The sequence below is a fragment of the Denticeps clupeoides genome, chromosome 13, assembly GCF_900700375.1.
Source record: "Denticeps clupeoides chromosome 13, fDenClu1.1, whole genome shotgun sequence".
Lineage (NCBI taxonomy): Eukaryota > Metazoa > Chordata > Actinopteri > Clupeiformes > Denticipitidae > Denticeps > Denticeps clupeoides.
The window spans coordinates 12417076-12442124 of NC_041719.1; the positions used below are offsets into that span (position 1 = coordinate 12417076).

Here is a 25049-nt window from a genome sequence, read left to right on the forward strand (position 1 = left end):
ACAAACAACAACCCATTCGAATTTAGTTTAAATCATGTAAAAATTGGCTGGTACGGCCAGGGCTGGATGCAGTTTTGAGGAACATTAGAGTCCTTATAGTCAAGTCAAAGACACCGGGAAACATCATGGACCTCCCTGAAGACTTCTGAGGGAAGGAAGCGCCACGTTGCTCACACTGTGATGTGGTCAAGTAGAGAGCTGCCCACCTCCCCCAAACACAGGGCCCTCTCTGCTCTGTCTTCTGGTCTACCACTCGAAAGAGGGGGAACTTTCCTCCCAGCACAAATACACATTTGTTTTCTGGGTTAGACGTTTTTTTTTTCTGGACGAGATCCTCTGGAACATAATGCTCACGTTGAAACGGAACGTGGCGGCTTTTGCTTGTCTTGGACAGTAGAAAGGGAGACTCTCTTCCATCTACGCAAACATGGAAACGCCGTCGGAGAAGATGACAACGGGGACGGCAAAAGGGCAAAATAACCGCAGGCTGCCTGCTTTTTGACCCATCTCGCTCTGGGCGCTGTGAGGGGGGAAGTGAAGCGTGGTGGAGGGGAGGTGGGCATGAAGCAGCTGTGCGCCGACGACACGGGGGGGGCTTATCTTACCGTAACTCCGCGCGTCAACACAGCGAGAGGGACAAATGACACACCTGAACTGAACCCCAGGGCAGTGTGGAACACTGCTTTTGGAGCATGAACAATGAAATCTGGCTGGAGCTGGGGACGTTTTGGAGGGCAACAAATGCCCTACGTCTTCCCTGAATCCCTTGACAGTCCGGCGCGAGGACCAAATCTAGGCCAAATCCGCAGACGCGGGAGCCGTAAACAAATACATGCAAGCGATGGCTGGCCCTGAAGTGCTGCCGTTGCACCACCCGTTTCCAGTAAAGCGCACGCCTTGTCTACGCCTGAGGCCTGAAATAGTGCTGACTCCTTGACATCTGCTGTGTGACAGATAGACCACAAGTTCATGGGCAGGAGGGGACAATGCACAGTCCTTCTTCATGTACCAGAGGTTTATATTAAGGCTACTAGGGAGATAAATGAAGCCATTATGAACTCTCATGTGCCGTAATTGACTGGAGCTGACGGTCTATTAAACAGGAGCGCATGCAGTTGTGCACCCGCATGTTGCTAATGTCATGCAAAAGAAGGGTTTATTATAAAGATATCTAGCAAGATTAAGAAGAAGTAAGTGAAGCAACTGCAGAGTGCGTGTGCATTTTACTGGCACATGATGCTCGATTCCTCATTGCCCCTGCAGCTCTTACTGGAAGCCTCCAGTAATCACTGCAATGTGTCACAATCGCCAGTGACACAATGACAAACGGGCTGGGACGAAGCGCATTGGCCATGTTAAAAGAGTTCTAATTATAATATGACTTCTTGGCTTTGCTCTGCTATGCTACTTTGGGAAGCCCAGCAGAATACGGATCAGGTCATTCGCTGTTTACTGTTAAGAAATGACAGTATGAGACGTTTGTGCAACAACTTGTCAAAAAAGCTCTGCACACAAAATCAACAGAGACGCACCACGGCCGGAGTAACACAAGCTTATCAAAGTCTATAGGTGAGGCCAGGTTACTGGAAGTACAATATAATGAGCCATATCTGCACTCTGGAAACAGAGGAAACAGCATGAAAGCAATAAAAGAATAAAAAAAAAAACCCACGACGACCATAAACCTCACAATTCACAACCCAGGCTGATTTCAAACTAAAAATAAAGAAGAAGTGAAGAATGAAAATGGGTGCTACCTTGGGAAGTGGCTGTCCCAGCTGTGCGTAATACTTAGTCCAAAACTGCACGAGAGACATGAGTCCAGAATCTCCCGGAGACGCGCGGCGGTTCACCTCCACGGAATGACGGGTCCTCCCATGTGCCGGTGCCTGAGCCGGGCGAGCTCACAGCTGTGGCATTCTCAAACACACAGTGGTCCCGGAGCTCAGCTCACGCTCACACACACACACACACACACACACGCGCCCTGACACACATGCTACATTCAAACAACAGGTCAGACCAACTCTACCAAGCAAAGACCCCGCTGGCTTCCTGCTACGAGAGTGACAGGTATTTGCATGGAGGTTTAGTCATATTGATTGTGGTTAGTTCCTCAGTGCTAAAGGTGGTGGGGAGGGGAGCCGCGGGGAGGGCAGGGGAGAGGAGGAGGGGAGGGGAGGAGCTTTCAGGAAATGATGCTTTTGTTGGTAAGTGACTAGAGTTACTGGCAGTCAAGCCCTTTTTACTGTACATGGTGTAACTCAACCGCATTTGTAGTGTAAACAGTGCAGCGTGCCGGTTCTCGTTCAGTCTGTCCGGGCCGCCGCCGCCGCAGCCCCGTGTAATGCACCAGGAGCGTTATTTAATGAACTGCTCACATTATTTCAGCCCCTGCCCTTTGCCTTCCAGACAAGCGAGTATTCGCTTTCAGACTGCGCTTCTTACGACCTGAAAACGATCTTTGTGATTACATCCGAGAAGCTGCCGTGTCAAAGCAAATTAATTGGTAAATGTCTTGGTTAAACAGTAATCAGATGGCATATCTACATTTCACATACTGATTCATTACTCAAGTCACATTAAATGTGACCCCGTAAAACTCCCCTGACTGCTGTCTGTGTGGTCCTGTATAGCCGTGCCATAAATTCACTCTTATTTTCACGGGGAAAAAAGGAGCTATTCAAGGAATTCAAAAACATATCAATTTTACTCAAAACACAGGCACATACATCATAAAGATTATCCTATTCACTTCGGCATATTTAAAACGTTACCAAAAAACACTGCAGCCATTCCGCTATACATTTATACTAAACATTCCACTACCTTCACTGGCAACATCTGCCAGAACATTAAAACCACTGAATATCTTGCTACCATGGCACCTGTCATGTTGATAGTGGGGAAAAGTACAAATCTCCAGAACAGCAGGAATGTTGCTGTATGCAGTGGTAGTTCTCACCAAAGCACCCGGGGGTGGGAATTGCAGCAGTATGCACTGTGGGCAACGTTCAGCCTTAATATAGATGTTTTCTTGACTGGATTCACCCACCCACTCTATCAAACTATGTGGGATGTGCTGGTGGGAATTCTAATAATACACACAGCAATTCACTAATTATTTATCCAACAATTCTGCACATCACTCATGTAACGAACCATATCATGTTCCTTCAGGTCATTCTCTACACACGACCTTTTTCTGCAGCAGTTACCTTGGAGATACTTCACTTCATTCTTGATGCTACTCTGCCTGTCACGGAATGCATGGGGTTGAAGAATGGGGTTCATGGAAATAGAACAGGAAATGCATGGAAATGTGCAACTAGATCTTCTTCCTTTTCATATTATGAAAAATCCCTTCTTAACAATCCCTAAAAATGTTTGACAAATAGTCATAGGGCCTAGGTGCAAAGCTAAATGGCCATGCACCAACGGAAGATGTCTCCCCATGAAATCCGCCCTTAAACAGGAAATTGAAAAGGGCCAAACATCCTTCTGTTTTCATTGATGTGGGTGGCTGTATGGGTAGTGAGACAAGGTTCTGATGCTTTAAATCAAAGCAATTGTGTCTACAATAGGGCTGCCGCACAGTTATGATTAGTCATGATTAATCAGAATTCGTTCTAATGATTAAATGCCTGTTTAATACTAAGGCAGACACAAATGTGAGAAAAAAAGAGGGGGAGTGATGGGGAGATTACTTGGTAAATAAATAAAAAAATAAATAAAGGACCATGAAAAATGTGGCTGTAAAATAAACTAGAAATGATTCAGGGCAGATTCAGGTGGACCAATAACGCTGAGAACCACGTCACATGGTACTGTGTGTGTGTGTGTGTGTGTTTGTGTGTTTCTAATTATTCTCTTCTCGGCGCACCTGATTTCCCCACCATAAAAAAAGATGCGTCCACACACAGGCGTATTGCGGACACACTGTGCTGATCTCTCGCAGCGGCACCTTGAGCTGCCTTGCGGTTGCTTTGTGGTTATATAGTAGTTGCATCCTCCAACTCGTTCCTTCGCATCAGGGCCTTTTTTTTTCTTTCTGTCAGTTGACATCTACTGTCTGGTCTACGTCATGGCTAAAGACAAGAAAGTGTTGAATGGAAACACAACCAAAACCAGCTGGCAACCGAGAGGACACAAACCACCAGTGGATTACCACGCTCACGGAGCCCTGACTCGAGGTCCGAGGTGATCTCTAGAGTCTGGCTTTACTCAGGGTTTCAGAACCACTGCAGAACCACATCTGACTGGCTCCCACACAGCCTGCACATGCAAGCAGCCCAAAATCTTAAAAAGCCGAGTGTCAGCGTCTCCTAAGTCTGGATTCTTCCAGATGAAAAACCTGGCTGACTGTGGCAGAGGAAAGCCTCAATGGCATCTGCTTTTACTGCGGTTGTATGTAATAGATTAAATAATTTGAAATTCATATTCACTGTCAAATCTATGAAATAATTATTAGGTTAGTGGGAGGATGTAAGTAGTTTCACTACAAAATGCATGGTAACAAATAAATTTTTTTAATGTTTAAAGATCGTTTGCATGAAGGATGGATTTTCATTATTTTTCCTTTTCAGATCATTCTCCTCATCACAAAATGAGGATATCCTGAACAAGTTGCACACAACAGGATGCTTTGTATCTGACAATCTCCATAGCCTTTTGTATCAACAGGCACAGAGAAACTGAAAACAGGCAGCGATTTTTTTCTTGTAACCAGTGCAGGAAACCAAACAGCAAACAGGTCACTCCTTAACTCTTTATCTGCCAGACGGAAAGCAGCGACTGAATGATTGGTGTTCATAATTAACTTGAAATGACAAGTCAAGAGCTAGTCACACGGAGAGCCTTGTCACATAACTGAACGTCTGCAACCTCGTGGTAATTACGGCGGGTGCAGCACAGAATGGGGGAAGTGGAGGAGCACTGTGATGGTGCTGCTGGTCAGCTTGGTGGGACTGCGTGAGTCGCAACCCCATGACTGGCGTTTTCTCCGCCTGCCTCACACTCTCCATTTTCCCAGCAGGCGCAATGCCCACTGTTGTGGCGGGCGTGAGCAAGCTTGCTCACGCGCTTGGCGCTGTCTGCAGGGCAGAGGAAACATAACCCCATTTCTGCAGAGCATCCATCCAGCTGGGAGGAGCTGCTCATGGGGCAAGAGCAGACGCTCGCTAATGACCTGCTTTTTGTTCTGTTCACTTCACAGCATCTCTCACACGCCTGCATAGTGTGTACTAGTGAGCAAGATGGCGCTGTGACATGGCAAAGGACCAGCTCAACCTACAGCTGCTGTCTGATGCCAAGATCCTGAAGGGCATTCCTGTTTCTACTGCTACTTGTAATAAGAAGACAAAACAAATGAGTTCAAAGAGGACAAATCTGCCATTAGCAGGGGCTCTAAATTGCCAAGGTTCAGAGCAGGTTGCTAAACCAGAACGCACAGTGAAGAGTACTGAACAATGCCGCACAGTTAGTAAAAGTCCCACAAATTATAATACAAGAAGATAATAAAATGCATCACATAAAATACAGAGTACACAGTTAAGTTAAATAAAAAGGAAATTATCCAACTTCTGGTTCTGGATGTACAGAAAGTAACAAGAACAACAGCAAGTCGACCAAGAACATCGTCAGTCATATGAATTTGGCGTGGGTGTATAATATATAATTATTCTGTAGTCTAGAGTGTACCAAGGGTTAGAAATAACTGCGATAACCAGAAGTGGAAAGCAGTATAGCAGGTCACCTGAGGAAAGTCGTCCTCATGCAGGATGGGAAGGTCTGGGATATCCTGATTGAGAATGAACATGTCCATGTTCATGTCCAAACCTCCGTTCAACTGGTATGGCCTGAAAGACACCAGAGAGATAGGGGTTACCTAGGAATTTAGATGTCAGAGGGGAAGTTCCACCAAAAAATTACAACACATCTCAACTAAAGTACAGACACAGTGTTTTAAATCAGGGAAGAAAAGAAAAGTTAACTGCAAATGTACACCAAATGTACAAGAATACATGAGGGAACACTCAAATGAGACTGTAAATTACACCATTACTCATTATCAAAGCTAAATCAAACCACACATAATAAACGTCACATCATTATTCCAAAAGAGCAACACGTTTCTTCACCCTCTCTCTTATCTTCACCCTTTTAAAACCACTTGTGAATCTCCCATAAGACACAATGTGCTCACACTTGCTACCTGCAGCAGTGACACTCTGCAAATGCCTCAGTTCTTTCGTTTCACTTCTCTTTACCTTAGAACTGAACAACTTGCTTCCACAGAATCGCCAGGTCTGGTTTGAGTAAGCAGGGTTTAGCTGTGATTAAACCAAGCAGCTCTGACTTCAAATATTTAGAAACAAGAGTTTCTCTTTCTGTTTGAGTAACTAATATGCCTCATGTGCAGGAGCTGACAATTGAACTAGGAACTAAAGCAGCAGGCAAGGACACTGTTAATAGGAAATATTCCAGGCACAGTTTCAGCGTTACACTGTGACTATGATGCCTATGAAAGACCTTATTTACTTTATTTGACTTCCTGGACAGTGTGCAAAAAAAAAGAAAAAAAGGAAATGAGCTGGCAAGAGTCAGAAAGACAGTCACTGTTGCCTTCACAGGAGGAAAAATCTGCAAGGGGATGCACATATTTGACATGCATAAGGAAAGTCAGTGGTGACATTAGTAGGCTTTTTAAAGGCCTGCTCACGGTACATGGCTCTTTTAATAGGTTTAGGCCTATGTTTAACAACACATGGCAGAGGGAGATCAGGAGGATGGTGACTGAGTCGACTTCTCTTGTGGTGACACTAGCAGCCCCACATCAGGATTAGGGGACAGGTTGGAGAGCATGTCATGCCACGTGTCCCTCTATATGCTCTGGGGTGTGGAAAGCCCCTTCTTGTCCGACGTGACTTTAATAAAAAACTTGCCACAAAGCAGGAGCAGCTTTAAAAAAAAACACACAGAAATATCTGGAATATAGAGCTTGTCCTGGAACATCCTGTCTGTTCAGTGTAACCACAAAAAACTGCTCTACATTCCTGTCACCGACATAGCACAGGAGGATTTAAATATCCTGATGTTTAGAACTTATATGTAATGTAAAGTGTGGATCTTGTTTTGTTGTAGCATTACACATATATACACTATCAATCAATTTGTCTGTCTGTCTATCTAGATACACACACATTAATTTATATATATATATATATATATATATATACACACACACACACACACACACACACACACACACACACACACACACACACACACACACAAACACACTGTTGTAACTTTGAAAGAAAACTGTCCCCAAGGGGTAAATAAGGTTAGATCTTAGGAGTGTAAAACTGACTAATCCAGTTAAGAGCAATATACAGGATCAGCCTTTCAACGGCTAAGCTCTTAACAGCTAAGCATCCTCTGCGTTTATAAGAAACAGAAACTTTGGATACATAAGACAATTATTCAAATGCAGAATGTCTGTGTAAGAACTATGAGGTGCAGCTGCAGGAAATGAGAAAAATGTAAAAAGTTGCAAAACACACCTGCTCTCCTATAAATACAACCAGTAAATAAAAAACTAAAAAGATTATTGTACCAACCTTACAAAAAATAATTGATTCAGGGTCTGTGAGAATGTTTGGAGGAAAACAAGAGGACTTCAACCCTTAACACTTTAATGATCCATTGTCTATGTATTTATTATATGTAGTTACTACATAAGTTAATTGATTATTATTATTATTATATAGTATTCTTCTTAAATACCTACACAGCAACTCTAAATCTAAATCAAGCAACTGAATATAAACTGTAACCGTTCTCATATTAGTTCTGCCTGCTTTATGTCTGCAGCCCCCTGACTCAGAGCATCAATGGGCACTAGTTGTCGGTCAGACTGATAGAGGAGATCTTGATAACTTGAATCAAGAACACCCCCCTCCCCCCAACCGATCTGACTAATCATAAACTAATCATAAAACCGGATGAAAATGAGGGCCAAAAAGAAAAAGAAAGCAGGTCAAGAAATGGGGCAAGCCTCTTACTGGTGGCTGGGCTGCATAGGATAGTGTGCGCTGTATGAGGCCTGTAGTGGGAGTTGCCATGGTGCGTAGGGAAATACATGACCCTAGAAAGGAGAACATTGGAAAAAAAAGGATCTATGAACATAAAACACATTTTCAGAAGCATGGGTGAAAAATAAATGTGACCACACGTACCCATGACCCATTTAACCATACTGATAAAACAAGACTGAAAAGTGCTGAACCACATCAAGTCAAACATTTTCCAGGCATGTCCTGGTGGTTTACTCCTCAAAGCTGAGAATGTTATATTTGCTAATAGCTGAAGCTAATCAGTTGTCACCACGCCACAAAGACGTCAGTGGCATCACTGACTCATTTACATTATATGCTGTTTGCCCTTATAGTAGAGTGGCCGAGAAGTTCAAATCAAATTAACATTTTATAAAACAAATTTACAACTATTTTACCAAACACTGAATAAAATGTTCAAATGTGAAAACAAAATTACAATCATGTGAAACACTTCACCAATCTCCGAAACAAATTTACAAGCAGCGAATCATATGGCAAGGGTAGGTATGATCGGGAGGAAGTGAGTGTCCACATTGTGCCTGAATTAGAGAGTCTGGGGCTTCCTTCAAAAAGCATACGCTGTAATTACTGTGTCATTTTGAGAACACTACAGAATGGTAATGGGTTACAGGAATACAGAACTCCTTGGGTGGAAAACCCTTGTATGGAAGGATTAGATGGATTTTTTTCCACAGCTAGATATGTGGAGGCAGAGGACATCTTACCCCCAAGGTAGTGGTGACCAGGCTGTACATTCCAGCGTCCAGCTGCGGTCCCTCCGGGTGCAGGTAGTTCTCCCCGTCCATGGCAGGGCGTGTGGGGAGGATGAGCATCAGGGGGTAGGGTGTTGTTGACTGCCTTCAAAATGTGAATCAGATCAGCACCATGTGCCCTCCATGACCTGCTGGCAGAGACACACAGGCACACGGGAAGTGTTTAGCGAGGGGGTGTGAGAATACTGTACTGATACTGAAATCGAGTGGGCTATAAGACACAACCTTTAAACCTACATGAGAGTGGGTCATCCCACAAACCCACCATCAACAAGCCAAAACATTGATCGCTAACAGAATAAAATGGGACCTACTCATTCAGTAAGTTAATTTAAGCATAACGACAAACTTGACTGGAAATACCATTCCAATTCACTGTAAAAATAAATAAATAAATAAATAAAAATTGAAGGCAACCAGCTGTGATGTTCTCTCAACTTCAATGCCAATGTCACAACTACACAAGCGTGAAGTTAAGAGAACTTAAAAACAGCTGGTTGCCTAATATTTTTATTAGTTTCCAACTTTTAAATTTTTATGGTGTAGATTTTAGTGTGTCATCCATTGAGTACAAATATTCACCCAGCACTGGTAAAAACACTGGCTCAACTTAAAAAAGTTGCCACACCTAATATTTTAGCATTATAATAAAGAAAAAAACAATGCACCCATAAGCATAAATTAAACATCTTAGTTTAAGAAAATTAATATTATTAACTTTTTTCAGTCAGGGTAAATGGTATCAATTTGCCATGTCTAAATGACAGTTGCTGGAATAGTGCACTCATTCCATAAGACGATCCATTATACTTCTGAATAATATGTAAACATGGCGTTACTTTATATGAGTACTTTCATTGCACTTACATTTCGAAACCAATAGATATTATTTGATTCTGATTAGTTTTCTCAAAGAAAATCATCATCCGTCCATCATCCATGGACAGAATGGATTTCTGTCTTGGGTCACTGCATATTCATAGAGGGTAAAGGAGACTATAATATTATTATCCACTTGTCAGATTTCCACATTCTGTGAATCACCTTATAATTTTAAGAAATGTTTACTTTGTCAAAATAAGTTACACACCTTCTGGCTTAATTACCGACCTAATAGCGAGCTACGCACTTTGGCTTCAACTGAATTGATGGCCGACTGTCAAAGCTTGTATACAAGACGTTATAGTAGCTATCCTCCGCTTCCACATCTAGCTAACAAACAAACAAACAAAAAAAGGATTTCCAGAACATTTCTGTCAAGGTCACTTCCCAAGTCACTTCATGTATTTCAGGCAGTATGGGCATTATGAAATAGATCTGCAGCAGATTCCCTGACTGCTGCAGCAATAAATAAACAGAACTGGATGCAACATCCCACTCTGGCGGCGCTCTCATTATTCACTCGGCCATGCCTCTCCACTCACTTGCTTCCTTTACTCATTCGCGTCACGAACTCTGACGTAGCACATGGTATAAAATAAGGACCAAGAAAAGGTTCTCAACTTAGCCGCTAGGCCACCACTGCAGACTCGTATTCAGAAGGATGCCGGTTCGTGCCACTGAGCAAAAGTAGCGTCCCCACACCGCTCACCAATGGTCCTTATCTTGTACTACGTCAGACTCTGTGAAGCAGATGAGTAAAGAGGCAAGGGCAGAGTGGACAATGAGAGCAGAGTGCCAGAGAGCGATGTGGCTGCCCACTGCTCACACTGGCGATGGGTTAAAAGCAGAGGACACATTTGGTTGTGTGCACTGCGTGCTGTGCTGTGTTTCACGATGACATTCACTTTCTTTTCTTCTTCTTCTTAAAAGAAAATGTTTCCAACCATAAAGTCTCACAACCAGTCCTTTGTACCATGGCCTGACCCCGGCAGCTCTCTGCTGTCGCCTGGAAGTGTGGCGATGCTCTTAAGATCTCCGGTTAGCAGGCTCCCTCAGGGCCATGAATGGAGTCCTTGTGAAGCCCTGATGTCCCACGGCCGCGGAACACAAGATCTAAATGAGAGCTGCTGAGAACACGCAGCCAAAGACCAGCCAGAAAGATTCATATCGTTCTTCAGCTCTAAATTTAATTAGATGGACTATTGTCCATGGCTTCTTCTGGGGAAGCAGAAGGGTGGCTCAGGAAATTTGGCTTACACAATTTTGGAGCCATGTACAGTAGATTTTCAGAGATTAAACATGTTCCGGGGCTCACTTCAGCTCTTTCTGGGGTTCCCAGCAGCTGGGAGTCCTCCACTACGTCACCCCTGTTTCCACACAACCTGCGGCCAGCGCATCCTAGCAACCAGAGGTGTCCGCCTTGTCTCTGAGGACAATCAATACTGATCATTATTGGCCTCCCAAATGTCCTCTTCCCGTAAAACACCATTATCATTACTGGAAAACTGAAAAAAGCCCATCTGCTGGTGGAGCACCCACGCTGGCGCTGTTTCATTCACTCAGCAGACGGGGCAGCAAAATCCATTTATTGTTTCTACTCGCTTCCCACTAAATCATTCCATGTGGTGCAATTAATAAACTGTTCACTGGATGTAGCAAGGCTTAAACAAACACTTCTATATTTACTAGATTGTGCCCACACCGTTCAAGTAGTTGGTTCATTTACATCATTTTCTGGTGCACATTAAAACAAATAATAATATTTACAGCATAACACTTATTCATTTTCACGTGAAATTAGCACAGAATAAAATTCATGCAGTAATAACATAACAATATTGCCAGCACCGTATTGGTGTCCAGCTCTATTCAGCAACATACAACACAATTATGGCTAAATGAGTGCCGACTTCTGTGTAAGTCCTACCTGCCATCTGAGGCCTTTGATGAGCAGCATGTGAAAGCACGTGAGCAGCATGCATCTGCCGCAGCAGACCTGAGCACAAATCTTTATTAGGAAGCCTCTGTTCAGAGCTCACGTTAGGCTAATTACAGGCAACCAAGATGAATTACCTTGAACGCACTTGATAAAGAAAGACAGTTGAAAGGAGAAATGAAATATTCATGAAGGATGGAGCACAAGCTGCAAACACAGTCCTAATTCAAAACATTCAGCAAGATGTAATTATGTATTTAATTATGCACAAATGCTTTCCAATTAGTAACATAGTGATTCTCAAAAAACTTTGCAACAACTCCTCAAATACAGTCATTATGATTGGCGTAAAATGGAGGCAAAATAATATGAATTGTTATTTATTGTAGGGCTGCAACTAACGATTATTTTAATAATCGATTAATCTGTCGATTTTTTTTTTTTTATTAATTGTAGAATCAGATAAAAAAATAAAAAAAACAAGAAAAGCATTAATTTCCAACCCTTTATTCAAAAACAGAACCAAAATCTTTAGAAAGTGCACAAACATGTTGCTCCTTGAGCTGTTATAATAATAATAAAATAAAATAAAAATTGACTAACACAAAAAACATACACATGTATGCTTTACATCTGCCAAATATAGACTTTTTTTTTTAAATAAAGTGCCACCTGAGCTGCCAGAACGATAAATAATTTATAAAAAAATAAAGAACAATACAAATCAGAAAATTTAACAGGATTTGTTTGAATGTCAGAACTTGTTCTCTACACTACACTGCAGATGCAGATTCGCAGATGCACACACTCACAAACTCTCACACTGACACACACACACACACTGCAAAAAATGCTTTTCTAACTTAGTAGTTTTGTCCTGATTTCAGTCCAAATCTCTAAAAAATCTCTAAAAATTTACTAGACACATGAAATAGCATAAGAAATTATGTCTTGTTTTCTGATAAAACATCTCAAAATTTTGTTTGTTTAAAACAAGCAAAATTATCTGCCAATGGGGTAAGAAAACTAATCTTAATGAGATATCATCTCAAACAGAAGTTTTAAGCATCACTTAATTTTCTCATGCCATTTTTCTTGTCTAGTAATCTTGATTTAAGATTTTATATATTTGGACTGGAAACGAGACAAAACGAGAGAGAAAACGAGAAAAGTCCGAACGCTGTTTCATCCCCCCTCCACACCTGTAGGTGCCGCTGTAAGTCCCCGTCCAATTCTCCTCCACGGCGAGTTAAACACCAGCACCAGGGACATTATGTAAATGACTTCAAAACGGAACAAAAGTAGGATTCTGTAGTGACTTTCCCTGCTGCTGAACTCCCTTCTTCCTCCTCAAACACTCCAACATGTTTGCGTTTCAGGTGCAGGATCATTGCCGTGGTGCTCCCGTGCCGTGCCATATCGCTTTTGCATATTTTCGCGCAGATTTCTCTGCCTCCGCCATGTATCTGTCCTCTACCTCCGCTCGTTTTTTTTTATTTTTGCTCCGCGCTGTCTATGAGGCGCCAAACTCTGCTAGCATCTGTGAGCAAGAGAGACCGAGTGTGTTCACTCCACTCCACGCTCAAATATATATAGGGACCTCGAATACCACAAAGAAAACCAGAAAAATTACAAAAATAAGGTGAGACACATCCACAATTTCTTTTTATGTCCAAAAATAATTTTCTGCAGTATGTACTCATTTTATTGTTTCTGCACATTGGACGTAATTTGGTATTGCCTGTTTTAAATTGTGTTAAAGTACTGATAATTTTGCTTATCCCATATTCATAAAAAACACAGATAAATGTAATATTTAAATACAAATTGAGCAATAAAGATTCTCACAGTGTACTGGTCCTGGCACATATTTTCACAAGAACTTCAGCTGTTCTTGAGAAAATATGTTCTTACCCCATATGTAAAAATACAAGGACCTGTTTTATGTAACGTAATCCCTCGCCATATTCAGACATGGAACGGTGAGTCACAGACTGCTTTTATCATAGAGGGAATCGGAGATGAGAACCACTCCTAATGACTCCACAGGATCCACAAAACCTCCTGCAGAGGTGATCAAAGCCGCCTGACTTTCAAAAACAACAAAACGGAATTCACTGGTAGCGACTGACTGATCCGTGTGGTGAGATCAAAGCTCGAGTCGTCTACACCGAAGCGCTATCCCCAATCGCTCTGTTTTAAATTATGGATTTAGTACGGAAGAGACTAGTTTGGAAGATCACGAAATTCAAGGATATTTAACAAAAGCCCCATATCCTGGTACATGAACCCTTACTGAACTTTTACAGCATGCCATATTACTATATTTACAGAAATTCTAAAGAAACCATCCTTAAAATTATTGTTAATAACAATAAAATAACAATAAAATTATTGTTAATAATAATAAATAATCCAACAAATTGTGCGCATATTCCTTAAGGACTAGTTGATTCTTTGTGAAGTATGTAAATATAAATATTAATTAAACAGGGTTTTTAACAGTGACACACTTTAAAGTTTCCTTGTCAGGCATTATCGTAATCTGCGAAATCGGAATCGAAACGGTGAATAAGGGACTCACGTGTCATTTATGCAAATTGCCTGTGCATCTCACCAGACATCATATAAGCAGCACGGCCCACCAGCTTGCGTATCTGCCGTAACGGTGTGGTCGGACGAGAGGGATGTCTGCGATTAAAAAGCGCTTTTGCTCGGGAGTAAAGTACGACGCTTGCTCCTCCGACGACCTTCCCAACACCGGCACTCGCCCGGAGGCAGGAGGGGGGACGATGCCGGTGTGGCAGCCGCACCAAACAACCACAGGCCACCTTCCCGGAAGAGCCTGTGTACGTGACAGCGCTTGGACCCCACGCAGGACGTCTTGGGACGTGCGTAGCTCAACCTGTTGCTCGTGGTTCCAAGGTCTCGGGAAGATAATTGTTTTCCCAGGAAAGACAGACCCACAGGCTTGTGAGATGCAATGCTGATATCATTCCTTCGTAAGTGCCCGTCTGTTTGCGTCAAGCTGACGCGCTTTCGCTTGACGGAAGCATCCAAGGGTTGCTGGGAAATGACTCGCCTGGGTGTCTGCGATGGTCCATGAGAAAACCGGGTTTCCTCGTCTGTCCTGTCTCCAGCCTGACAGAGAGACTGCAAAGCATCTTTTACTCCACATTTTACTTAGCGTTACAGCTGCGGGGTCTGGTCTGGTTTCTGTGCTTCCTTTCCCGACCTGTGACATTAAACAGGCTATTTTTGGGAGGTTCCGTCTCAGCCCTGGTCTGAATAGAAAGCGATTCGAAAGGGCGTCATTGTGGATACTCCTGATTTCAACATATATCTACACAAAGTGAAAGTGAAGTGATTGTCGGTGAGAAACACTGCAGCACAGCACACGGTGACACAACAAAATGGGTCCTCTGAATTTAACCATCGCCCTTGCTGAGCGAACCCTGGCTCGGGATTCGAACCGGCAGATTACGGGGCCGCCTCCTTAACCGCTGGGCCACTTTCAAAGCGACTCTTCTTGTTCAATAGATGAACCATTAGGCATTTGTTAGACTTTCTGTGCTTCACCCCTGGACGCGCCCGCGGGGCCCAGGCGGCTGCTGTCGAGAGGCGATGGAGGGCCGGCGCCACCGTCCCGAACAAAACCGAACACATCAGGTCGCCCATAACTACACTAAACACAGCCGATGGGTTGATAACATTTCACTTCAGGAGGCATTTATGTACCGATAAAAGCCGGGACGTCACGGTGAGCTCTGAGGGCAAAAATGCGTCGTCGTCACCCGCCTCATAACCACAGACTGCATCAGCATGGCAGGACATTACAGGACACAGCGCACTTCTTACACACCCATACACAGAGTGTACCTAACAACGAGAGAAGGTGTAATTACAGGATAATAATACCGTGAATTAACACAATACAGGAAAGAAACGTTCCAGTTTAATGAGGTGGCGCAATGTCTGCCATTTACTGACTGACGGGGAAACAAAACTGAAACTTCACGCCGACACGTAGCCACTTTACGGCCGAGAAACACTCGCTACGGTGGCCGGACAGACGAGTTCAGAAAGAAAAAGTTGCCGAGTTTGTCCTTCGAAGTCCAGTGACGTTGAGCGGCGACGCTTTGCCGGCTCGTCGAAGTTAAAGCGCGCCGGGCGACGGGCTTCACGACATCCGGCGACATTCGCGTTTTAAACGCGGAACCACAGGAGACTACAGACAAATTAATACAAATAAGTAATAATAAAAAAAAACAACAACACAGACGCTTACCGCCGAAAACGTCCCTGGATGAAACGCCGCTCCCGGGACGGGCGAGGGGTCCGAGCGGCGTCGCCGAGCCACGTGACCCGCCCGACTCGCTTCCTCATGGGGAGCCATTTTGAAAGTTCTGCGCTGCCGCCATCCGGCCCGGGCGCAAGCTTTATTCGCGCACGTTTATTCACGTCCCGCCGCGTGTTCGTTCCACCGGCGATGCACGTGGCGGTGTGTGTGTGTGTGTGTGTGTGTGTGTGTGTGTGTGTGTGTGTGTGTTTTCCTGCACGGTGCTGGTCTCCAGCCGGAAGGGAATCCTTGCCCGGTCAGGTGTGCGGTCTCCTAACCAGAGCATCCGAAAGGAGAAGACTCGTTCGTTTAGAAAGCACATTATCTTAAGTAAAAACGACAATTTATTTGTTTTATATGTTATATTATATTTTACAATAGACTGAATGAACCTTAACTCAACCGGTCTGCTTGTCCGCATGATCAACTTGGCAAAAGTTTTACGGCGGATGCTCTTCCTGACGCAACCCTCCCCATTTACCCGGGCTGGGGACCGGCAGCAAGAAATACACTGTAACCCGCATCCCCTGGCTGCTGGATTCGAATAAACCTTAATAAACCTTAACTCAAAAAACATCTTCAACAGCAAAAAAAGAAAAGAATAAATCTTCAAAATACCGCACTTTTCAAATAAACCACAGTCCAGCACTCACAAACAGCGCGGACATAAACATTTACCTCTTGAATGTAATAATCCGTGTACATCTCGGTTATTTATGGGAAGCTCTCTGCCTCCCCCTGCTGGACGTGCATGGACGACGCCACCCACATCACATTCTGCGTGGGGGTCTAACGAATGAAAATAGCGCTATATTTATATTCATATATAAAAAAAAACGAACACGAAAAAAATGAATATTTAGATGGATAAGACATGTTAAGTTGCAACATCTAATCCATAAAGCTCAGCTCTGGCCTATTTGTAGCATCTTAACACATATTTCTAAGTTCACGTTGGTTAAATACGCGGAGAAATGTTAGTTATGTAAATCCGATTTATGCAACTTGGAATAAGGGCCACTTGTCTGATTCGTTTTGTCTACTGCAGCAGTAGACAAAACGAAGCCGAACTCCATACCGGCAATAATCTGAGCGACTCAGTCAAAGGCAACTTGGTGAGTAAAAAATCATTTTGCAACACAAATACGATCGTGATCGAATTGTATATTTTCAAGATAATGTTTGAACGTTGCCGATGGTGATAACGTCTCCATATGAATCAGTTCAGCGTTTTTACCGAATGATTCTTTTTAGAGATAATGATGATGATTATTATTATTAATAAAAATCTGTGCTCGCCAGGATTGGAACAGCCGGAAGAATGGGGCAGGAGACGCGCATCTTTTTATTCTCTTTATCGGCCCTCGTGGTCCTTTATACCATGAACAACGTCCCCGCGTTTCAGGAGTGAGTTTTTTTCAAGTCCCACTTGCATTAGAAGTTGTTTCGGTCTTTAAATACATCTAAAATACAACTTCTGTCGCACGATGGCGCTCATTGATTGATGTAAAACCACTAAGCGGCGTCTGTGCTAATACTTTTATTATAAAACGTGAATTACACCAAAATTACCTTATTATAATCTGTAGTAAATATATGTTGGGGATTATGTTAAATAAGAAGGACAGTGAAGCTGACGGTGTTGATCATTTGTCCTGTTGATCTGGGTTTGGGTTTAATGACTGTGACTCTCCATAACGGCCTTTCATCAGTACTCATTAATTTAAGATTAGAGATGATGTGTAAGGTTGATTAAGACAAATAACTCATTTAAAGAGCAGTAATGCTTAAACTTTTTTTGTTTTTTTTTTACCCAAATATCAGCTTGACACTATATGTTCAAATCCACAGGCCAGTGGTCATCCTGGAAATAGGCATTGCAGTCCTGATCGCAGTCTTCCTCTTAGTCTATATTGCTGTCCGCTGGAACCCACCAAAAGATCCTCTGTTCTACGGTAAGATACAGTGAATCAAGCAGGTAAAAATGTGTGCCTGCCAATACGGTTCTCCTCACTCTAAATAACACATAATACGTTACCATAACAGGTAATATGTCGTGATTAATATTATTTAATCTTAAGCAAATGTTGATTGTGTTGAGTGCAGTCAATTGAAAGCCTTTACCCTGACAGGTAAGAAAATGTGGAAAGAAAATATCACTTCCTGGCATAAGTGCCAACATGACTCACACTCATGATTAAATTGTGATTAAATCAAATGTAACCCATTATTCCTCATGAAAGACACAAGTGCAACATTTCTTAGCCAACAGAGGCAACAGAAAACTCCATCCTGTGTGATGGAGGGTTTTTATTATCCCCATCTCATGCATGCCACAGATGAAGTAGAGAAACCCACCACCTTCTAATTATGGGTCTGCGTACTTACCCGCTAGGCCAGAAGCTTGACTAATGGGAAAGAGATTGTCGGTGTGGTGGCCTAGCGGGTAAGGAAGTGTACCCATAGCCAGAAGTTTGCCTGTTCGAATCCCGAACCGCCAAGGTGCCACTGAGCAAGGGCCACTGCTCACTAAGGCGATGGGTTAAATGCGGAGGACACATTTAATTCCTGAATTAAGTAAATGTGTGCCCTCCTCTTCATTATGAAGATTACACTTTAAAATTCCAAAAAAGTAATCTGACATTCATAAACATAATCAGTTCAATGTAATTAGTGCACTTGTCCCTGGGGGGGACATAGCTATTACCAGCACTACATTATTTATTGGTGCCTTTGTCCCGAGGTTTTCTCGTGACTTGTGTCCCCTGCCACTCAGTATTTGGCTTCGGGACAGTGGCACTGCAGGGTATTATCAGTAAAAGTGCCCCTTTGGCATGTCCTCACTCCGTGCCCAAGAAAAAACAAAATTTGCAGATGGATCCTTGCTGAACCCGCCTGCTAGCAGACATCATTATCTCTTGCCCCGCACAAGCAAGAGAAATCAATATGTGGTAAGAAGGAAATTCCGTACAGGCAGTTAAAGAGGAAATGTTATGAGGTAAGTGAAGCAAATTGTACTGTATAGGCAAATGCTTCAGTCACTTTTTTGACAATATAATTTGCTCCATCCAGAAGCTCTAAAATGATTTTGATTCTCCAGCTCAGGGAACAGACAAAGCAGATTGTGTAATTACACAGAGGATGGATGCCTTCTCGGGGAGGGCTGGAGTGGAAATTGAATGCATTGAGTGGTGGTAATTGCTGTTTCTTCAGAATGTGGGACTGTTAAATTGAAGATTTACGTGCAGATGGATACTAGAGTATCCTGAAAAGGGCGAATAAATTAGAAAAGAAAAAAAGAAAAGAATGCAATAAGAATGCACCTTATTAAACCAAGAATAGACAAACATTTATCATGGAACTCGGTAACAAATTCAGATTTTTTTCATTTTTAACAGTTATTCTTAATGCTCTTAATACACACCAGACCTGTTTTTAGCAGAAGTCTTTTTTTTTGTATTACTGGACTTTTATGACAACTCTTGGTTTGTAACCATGGAGCATGTGGCCAAATGGATCACAGGTCTGCTCAATCCCCATATCTTGTAAATTAAGGTCCTGTAATAAAAGACTGTTCTAAACCTGGACAATCAAAAAAATACCGTAGACGTTCTCTGCTTTGGGTTTGTCTGCTGAAAGCTCTCGTAATGTTCTTGAACCGAAGCTGGTTTACAGTTGTAACGACACAGAAAGGAGGAAGACCCATGTGCGGAGTTTGTCCAGCACTTTATTTTGCTGGACAAACAAACCTGCAGGAGCTCTGATGTGGGCTCATTGAAATATGGAAGGCGTCAGGGGGGCGAGAATCAAGGGGGTGTGGCTTCCCATCAGAGCTTCCGGGAACTGTTCTCAGGTGTGCCTGGTCTTCACTGTTATTATTCATGAACTGTTACTTGCATCAATGAATGTCAAATGAGTGTTTATTTATTTATTTGACATATTTTCACAGTTATGCTAAATATTATTGATAGTGCGCATAAATCTAACATATAATCTATTTTTTCCAGTCTTTGCTGAGTTTTGCTTCACTTGTATAATTGACTTGACAAGTGCCCTAGAGTATGACGGCCTCGTCTCTGGATTTATGGAGTTCTACCAGAAAACGGTATGCAGAACAACACGAGCTTATTACCATACTGCCACTCTCATGTGCTCGACTCGTGTGATGTTTACCGGGGTGTTCCAGGGGGAGCCGTACCTGGGCACACCATACGCCATCATGATGTGCTACTGGGATGGGGTCGCCCATTTCATTATGTATCTCACTATGGTGAGGAGAATGTCTCAGAGGTACATCATGCGCGCCTCCTTCAGTGACCTCTTCGCTTTGGTAAACTGTACTCCCGAGCTGCATGTGGGTCGAGGCGGTGAGATAATTACTCCTGTCCCTTCTTTCCCCGCAGGAAGCCGTATCGCAGCCTTGGCATCTTCTGGGCTGGCTCTTTGGTTGCTAACATGACTGTATTTGTAACAGGAATTGTCATTGGTGAGACCCCAGCATGCACCCCGGTGCATCCCTGCATGACGCTCTTAATAGAAGGAACATCTGCGCAGGGATGTAGCTCTGTTGCGGCAGTGTAGGCTTCAGTCACATTCTACCCACCATCTGAGATTGCATAATCGGAGCAACAGCCGAACAAGACCAAGCATCTGTTCTCTATCTTCTCTGTGCGGCACGCTTGTGTGTCTAGCCCAAGGATTTATCTATGTACAATAAACATAATCTTAGCCAGATGAGGGTGCTTATGTGTGGATCATCCTGTCACTGACAACAGTAAACACCAGTGTATGTTCTGTTTAAACCCTCACCCCCCTCAGGTAAATATGGTTCAGAAATTCGTCCGGCATTCTGGCTCAACATGCCTTTTTTGCTGGTGCCTGTGTGGGGTGCGGTGGTTCTGTTCAAGCGACAGCAGGAGCTGCTTCCAGTAGGCGCATTTAAAGTGAGGAGTGGCCAGCATCTAAAAGGGTTCTGTGACTCTGCACATGTCGCAGTTGTGGATAATGACTGGTTCTTTAATCTGTCAGGTGGAGCGTGCGCAGAAACAATCTCTAATCTGGCGACCCCTGGACCTGCTGCTTGTGCTCTGCCTGCTGGCCGCCATGGGGTTCACGCTCTTCAGGGGCTTTGTGAGTTGTGATTCTGTGCTGAAAGAGCCTGTCTCTGTTTAAAAGGGTTTAGTGCTGTATGGCAGGGCTGAAATTTCTCTTTACATTGACACCGCCAGCCAAACGTTTTGACACACCTACTCTGTGGTGGTAATGCAGACTAAGATTGAGGCCATTTTGAAGAATCTAATGCAAGAGACACATTTAGTATTTTTTGTTGTAAGAGAAAGTGAAGTATCTTTGATGAATCTGTTCTTTCAAAGTCGCCCGTTTTTTGGTATGCTTTGTTCACTATCGTCATCAAAAGTCGCTTCATGAGATGCTCATTAACATGAGTGAATGATAAGAAAGTGTTCAACATCAACCTTCAGGACTGCTGGAAACCATTCCTGTTGTCTAACGTAAGGTGGTCGAGAGAAGCCAGGAATGTGAAATGCTGCCATCACAGCAAAAGCTCCCTGCTTTTTTTTGTTAATTACATAATTGTTAATAATAATGTGTTATTTCATAGTCCTGTGTCTATTGTTTTGGTCCATAATGTAAAAAATGCAAGTTTGTAAGTCAGCCCTGTTCCTCTTCCACAGGCATCCTGCTGGAAAATTATTTCCTGCATATTTTCTTCTTGTGTCTCTTTAGGTGACCCTGGGTTGTCCCCTGGAGGTCTGCGCCACCTACATCGACCAATATGAGCCGTATTTAAAAGATCCTGTTGGATATCCCAAGGTCATGGTGAGGGATTTTCCACAGAGCAAACAAGGAAAACAGCATGATTGACGGTGCACGCCTAGGCTTGACAATGACAATGGCAGTAATCTAGCTCCCTGATTTAAATAACCACATCATCACCAGCACATTCCAACAGATCGCCCCTGGCTGGCTGTGAGCCCACTCTGTCTTCACTGTCCCACAGCCTTTACAGTGGCGATTAGAAAGCCATTATTCTTCATTACCGTGCACCCAGATCCCTGGGTGGCTCTCATTTTACAGTGAGCAAACATGGCTGTGACGGAAACAAGTCTGTGGACTTTCTGAATACAGTTCCGGTCAAACTCTTACATGCACACTAAGCATTGGTCAATCCAAAAATGTCATATACATGCAAATTACACTTATTGTACACTTAGCCAAATTATTATTTTTTAAAAGAGTGAACCTGACTTTTAAACAAGGTTTAAGGTCAAGACTCCATATCAAATAAATCGACAGAATTTATTGATTGAAACCTGACATTATTGAACTGCATCTGTGGTAAGTCTATGTAAATCGTGACCACAAATGTATGAAAGGGGTCACTGTTTTTGTTTAACTTACTACTCTCATCAATAGGTTATCAAAAGTCCTTGTTATTGCTCAAGTCCATCTACAATGGTGGCACATCGATCAAGCTGCAGTGGCACTGTGGGAACCAGATAAGCTAATCTCCCCCCTGAGTCCTGACTGAGCCCTCTGTCAGCTTAAAACAGAGGGAAAACATCTTAGTGTGCACATGTGAGCCGTGGCTTTCTGCCTTTAAAAGCAGAATGCATTGTGTGCTGATGTGTGTTTACTAAGGGCTTCTCTGTTGGCCCATGACCAACATGTTAAACCATCGGAAGCGATCATCAGTAGACAACCGCTTGAGACTAAAGGCACTTGCTGTGAGGCCTCGGACCATTCACTATCCTGTTCTCTAGGTACTCCTGTGAAATAAATGTCAAGTATATAAGCTATTCTCCAAAGGTAAACAGTGATTCCATTATAGAAACCATCGGCCCATGGTTTCGTTTTTCGCAGGCTTGACAGTGATCAGTATGGCTTTGGTAAATGTGGCGAGCTGCAGATGGCTCTTTTCTATATTCAGTTGTCGGTGCTGATACCCTTGAGGATGGATATGCTGCATTGGTCTCCCATTGGATGTTTGTGATGTTATGTCTGTTTAGATGCTGTTCATGATGTTCTACGCTACACCTCTGCTGGGAGCCTTTATATATGGGCTGAGGACACCGGGTTGCTCTTGGATGCTGGACTGGACCGTGTTCTTTGCTGGGGCCATGTCTCAGGTACAAAAATTATAATTGAATTGGTAGAGCACTACACAGTGCACGACTTGCAGATTTGGACATTATAGGTTAGCTTTAATGTATTAATGTGGACTTTGGTTCAGCATATTTCATCAGCAGTCATTTGTTGGCTGGATTTTTATTGATAGCCTGTTACTGCTGGTGTCACTATTGTCATATTTTGTCAGTCCTGATGTCCAAATAATTCTTGCAGTTTGCATACCCTTTGTGTGGCCAGTTGTAGATGTTGCAACGGTATAGTATCTCAAGCCATTATTTTAACACCAGCTACATGAAAGGATTTTCGTAGACATTAATAATCACTTCTAGCTAACAGAGATATACCGCTTCACCCAACAGCTCACTGGTATCTGGTATGTAGTAAAAGTCCCTTTTTTATGTCACTGTATAGCCATCAAACAAGTTCTTGATCAAAGCCCTCTGTAAATGTATCCACCACCCCCTTCCCCACATGGGGGCTGAGCTGCTGGGGATCTGGCTTTCTTTATCAAAGGAACAGCGTAGTACATCTCTTCCATGTCTGGTACAGCATATGACTCTCTGCCAATTCTAATGACTCTGGCAGAAACTCAAAGCGGAAGAGGCCATCTATTTATATTTGATATGTTCCATATATTTAGTCTATGTACTGTACCATTGCTACGAATCCAGATCATACTAAAAAAACATATTCTACTGCACTGTCTGGGAAACTCTGTCTCAAAAATGTTTTCAAAATGTCAACAAGACATATTTCTGCTCTGCAGTGCCAGTGGTGCCACATCGGGGCTTCACTGCACCCACGCACCGAGCAGGCCTACCACATTCCCGCAGCAGCGTGGCATGCTGTACTCCTGTTAAACATGATGTATGTGGTGGTGCCCCTGGCACTCAGCCTGCGCTGCGCCCGCAACCCAGCCTTCTTCCTGTCTCCTGCTGCCCCGGGACACTCCAACCACGAAAAGAAGGTCAACTAGCCTGTGGCACAAACACCTGACCCTGTGGAATTTCAGGCAGTTGGCCCACAGTGTTATCCTAGATGGTAATTAGCATTTCATGTAAATCTACTGCATATGCAATTTTAACATTCAACTGTCAAATCATTGTTTTAGATGAACGAATTGTAAGGACACTTCTATTCTTCTGCATATTTTGTTAACAAATTATAATGCCATCTGGCAGTAATTTTTTATTCCACGCAATCTTTTGTCTGAACTCAAGGAAGGTAGCTTTCAAATAAGCTTTTCTACAGGAAAGTTTAAAATGAGCTGGTTAATGAGCTGCCTATTGAAATCCAGAGACATCATTGTTACAGATTAACTTTCTCAATGCACAAATGATTGCCATTACAAATCATTATCCACAAATCATACCATCTTCCTCTGCTACTGACCAGTCTCACTGGTGTTAAATAAGTTCAGCCAGAGCATACACCAGGCCCAGCATTTTTCCTCATATGCACAAATTTTCCAAAATTTAGGGTCATTTAAAATGACATTGTTTTTGGTGGGGAACAGTTGTTTGGTGCAATAAAACAACATCAAGTGGGTCGAATGTTCATCTTGTTAATGACTCCTGTCGCTGGAAATGTCTGATAATGATGGACTATCTGCATACATGTAGAGTGGAACTTTATCATTCTAGTGGAATGCGGTGTTCGTAATGATAAGTGTGTCCATTTTTAAGCTTCATGTCTTAACCATTTTCAAAGATAGTAAAGCTGTAAACACTGGTTAAAGAAGCAATAAAACTGGTCACGGTACGTCATTATTTCTAACTTTTTTATTATTCATTTTATTCTAGTCAAATTTCTAAATGACCCTGAACTTCTCGATGTACAGCATAGCATGT

The 25049-nt window shown here is 42.9% G+C and overlaps 2 protein-coding genes across 10 annotated transcripts in view; one reads left to right on the plus strand and one right to left on the minus strand.

The window, feature by feature from the left end:
- Window positions 1–16166, minus strand: part of sbno2b (strawberry notch homolog 2b) — a 30173-nt gene extending 14007 nt beyond the window's left edge. The window contains exons 1-5 of one of the 9 annotated variants that reach the window (XM_029001406.1): window positions 16000–16166; window positions 11703–11771; window positions 8846–9021; window positions 8067–8149; window positions 5756–5858 (exon numbers count right to left, since the gene is read on the minus strand). In XM_029001406.1, coding sequence (XP_028857239.1) covers window positions 5756–5858; window positions 8067–8149; window positions 8846–8953 — 294 coding nt within the window. In that variant the 5' untranslated portion in view covers window positions 8954–9021; window positions 11703–11771; window positions 16000–16166. Of the gene's footprint in view, window positions 1–1757; window positions 2079–5755; window positions 5859–8066; window positions 8150–8845; window positions 9025–9760; window positions 9863–11702; window positions 11772–14295; window positions 15122–15449; window positions 15586–15999 lie in introns of those variants that run through there. The other 8 variants (XM_029001404.1, XM_029001405.1, XM_029001403.1 and 5 more) reach the window with 8 other exon arrangements.
- Window positions 16167–17066: 900 nt separating this feature from the next.
- Window positions 17067–25049, plus strand: tm6sf2b (transmembrane 6 superfamily member 2b). Its single transcript, XM_029001433.1, has 11 exons — window positions 17067–17165; window positions 17353–17457; window positions 17902–18005; window positions 20058–20155; window positions 20237–20340; window positions 20454–20536; window positions 20869–20993; window positions 21079–21180; window positions 21796–21888; window positions 23079–23198; window positions 23966–25049. The coding sequence occupies exons 2-11, from the start codon at window positions 17372–17374 to the stop codon at window positions 24173–24175; spliced, it is 1125 nt and encodes a 374-aa protein (XP_028857266.1). The 5' UTR covers window positions 17067–17165; window positions 17353–17371; the 3' UTR covers window positions 24176–25049.

Excerpts from the sequence above, each read along its gene's own strand:
- tm6sf2b (XM_029001433.1), top strand. The coding sequence starts at position 17,372 with ATGGGGCAGGAGACGCGCATCTTTTTATTCTCTTTATCGGCCCTCGTG. Across the intron at positions 20,341-20,453 it reads GTGAGGAGAATGTCTCAGAG|GAAGCCGTATCGCAGCCTTG; the intron begins GTACATCATGCG and ends CTTTCCCCGCAG. Across the intron at positions 23,199-23,965 it reads TTGCTGGGGCCATGTCTCAG|TGCCAGTGGTGCCACATCGG; the intron begins GTACAAAAATTA and ends TCTGCTCTGCAG.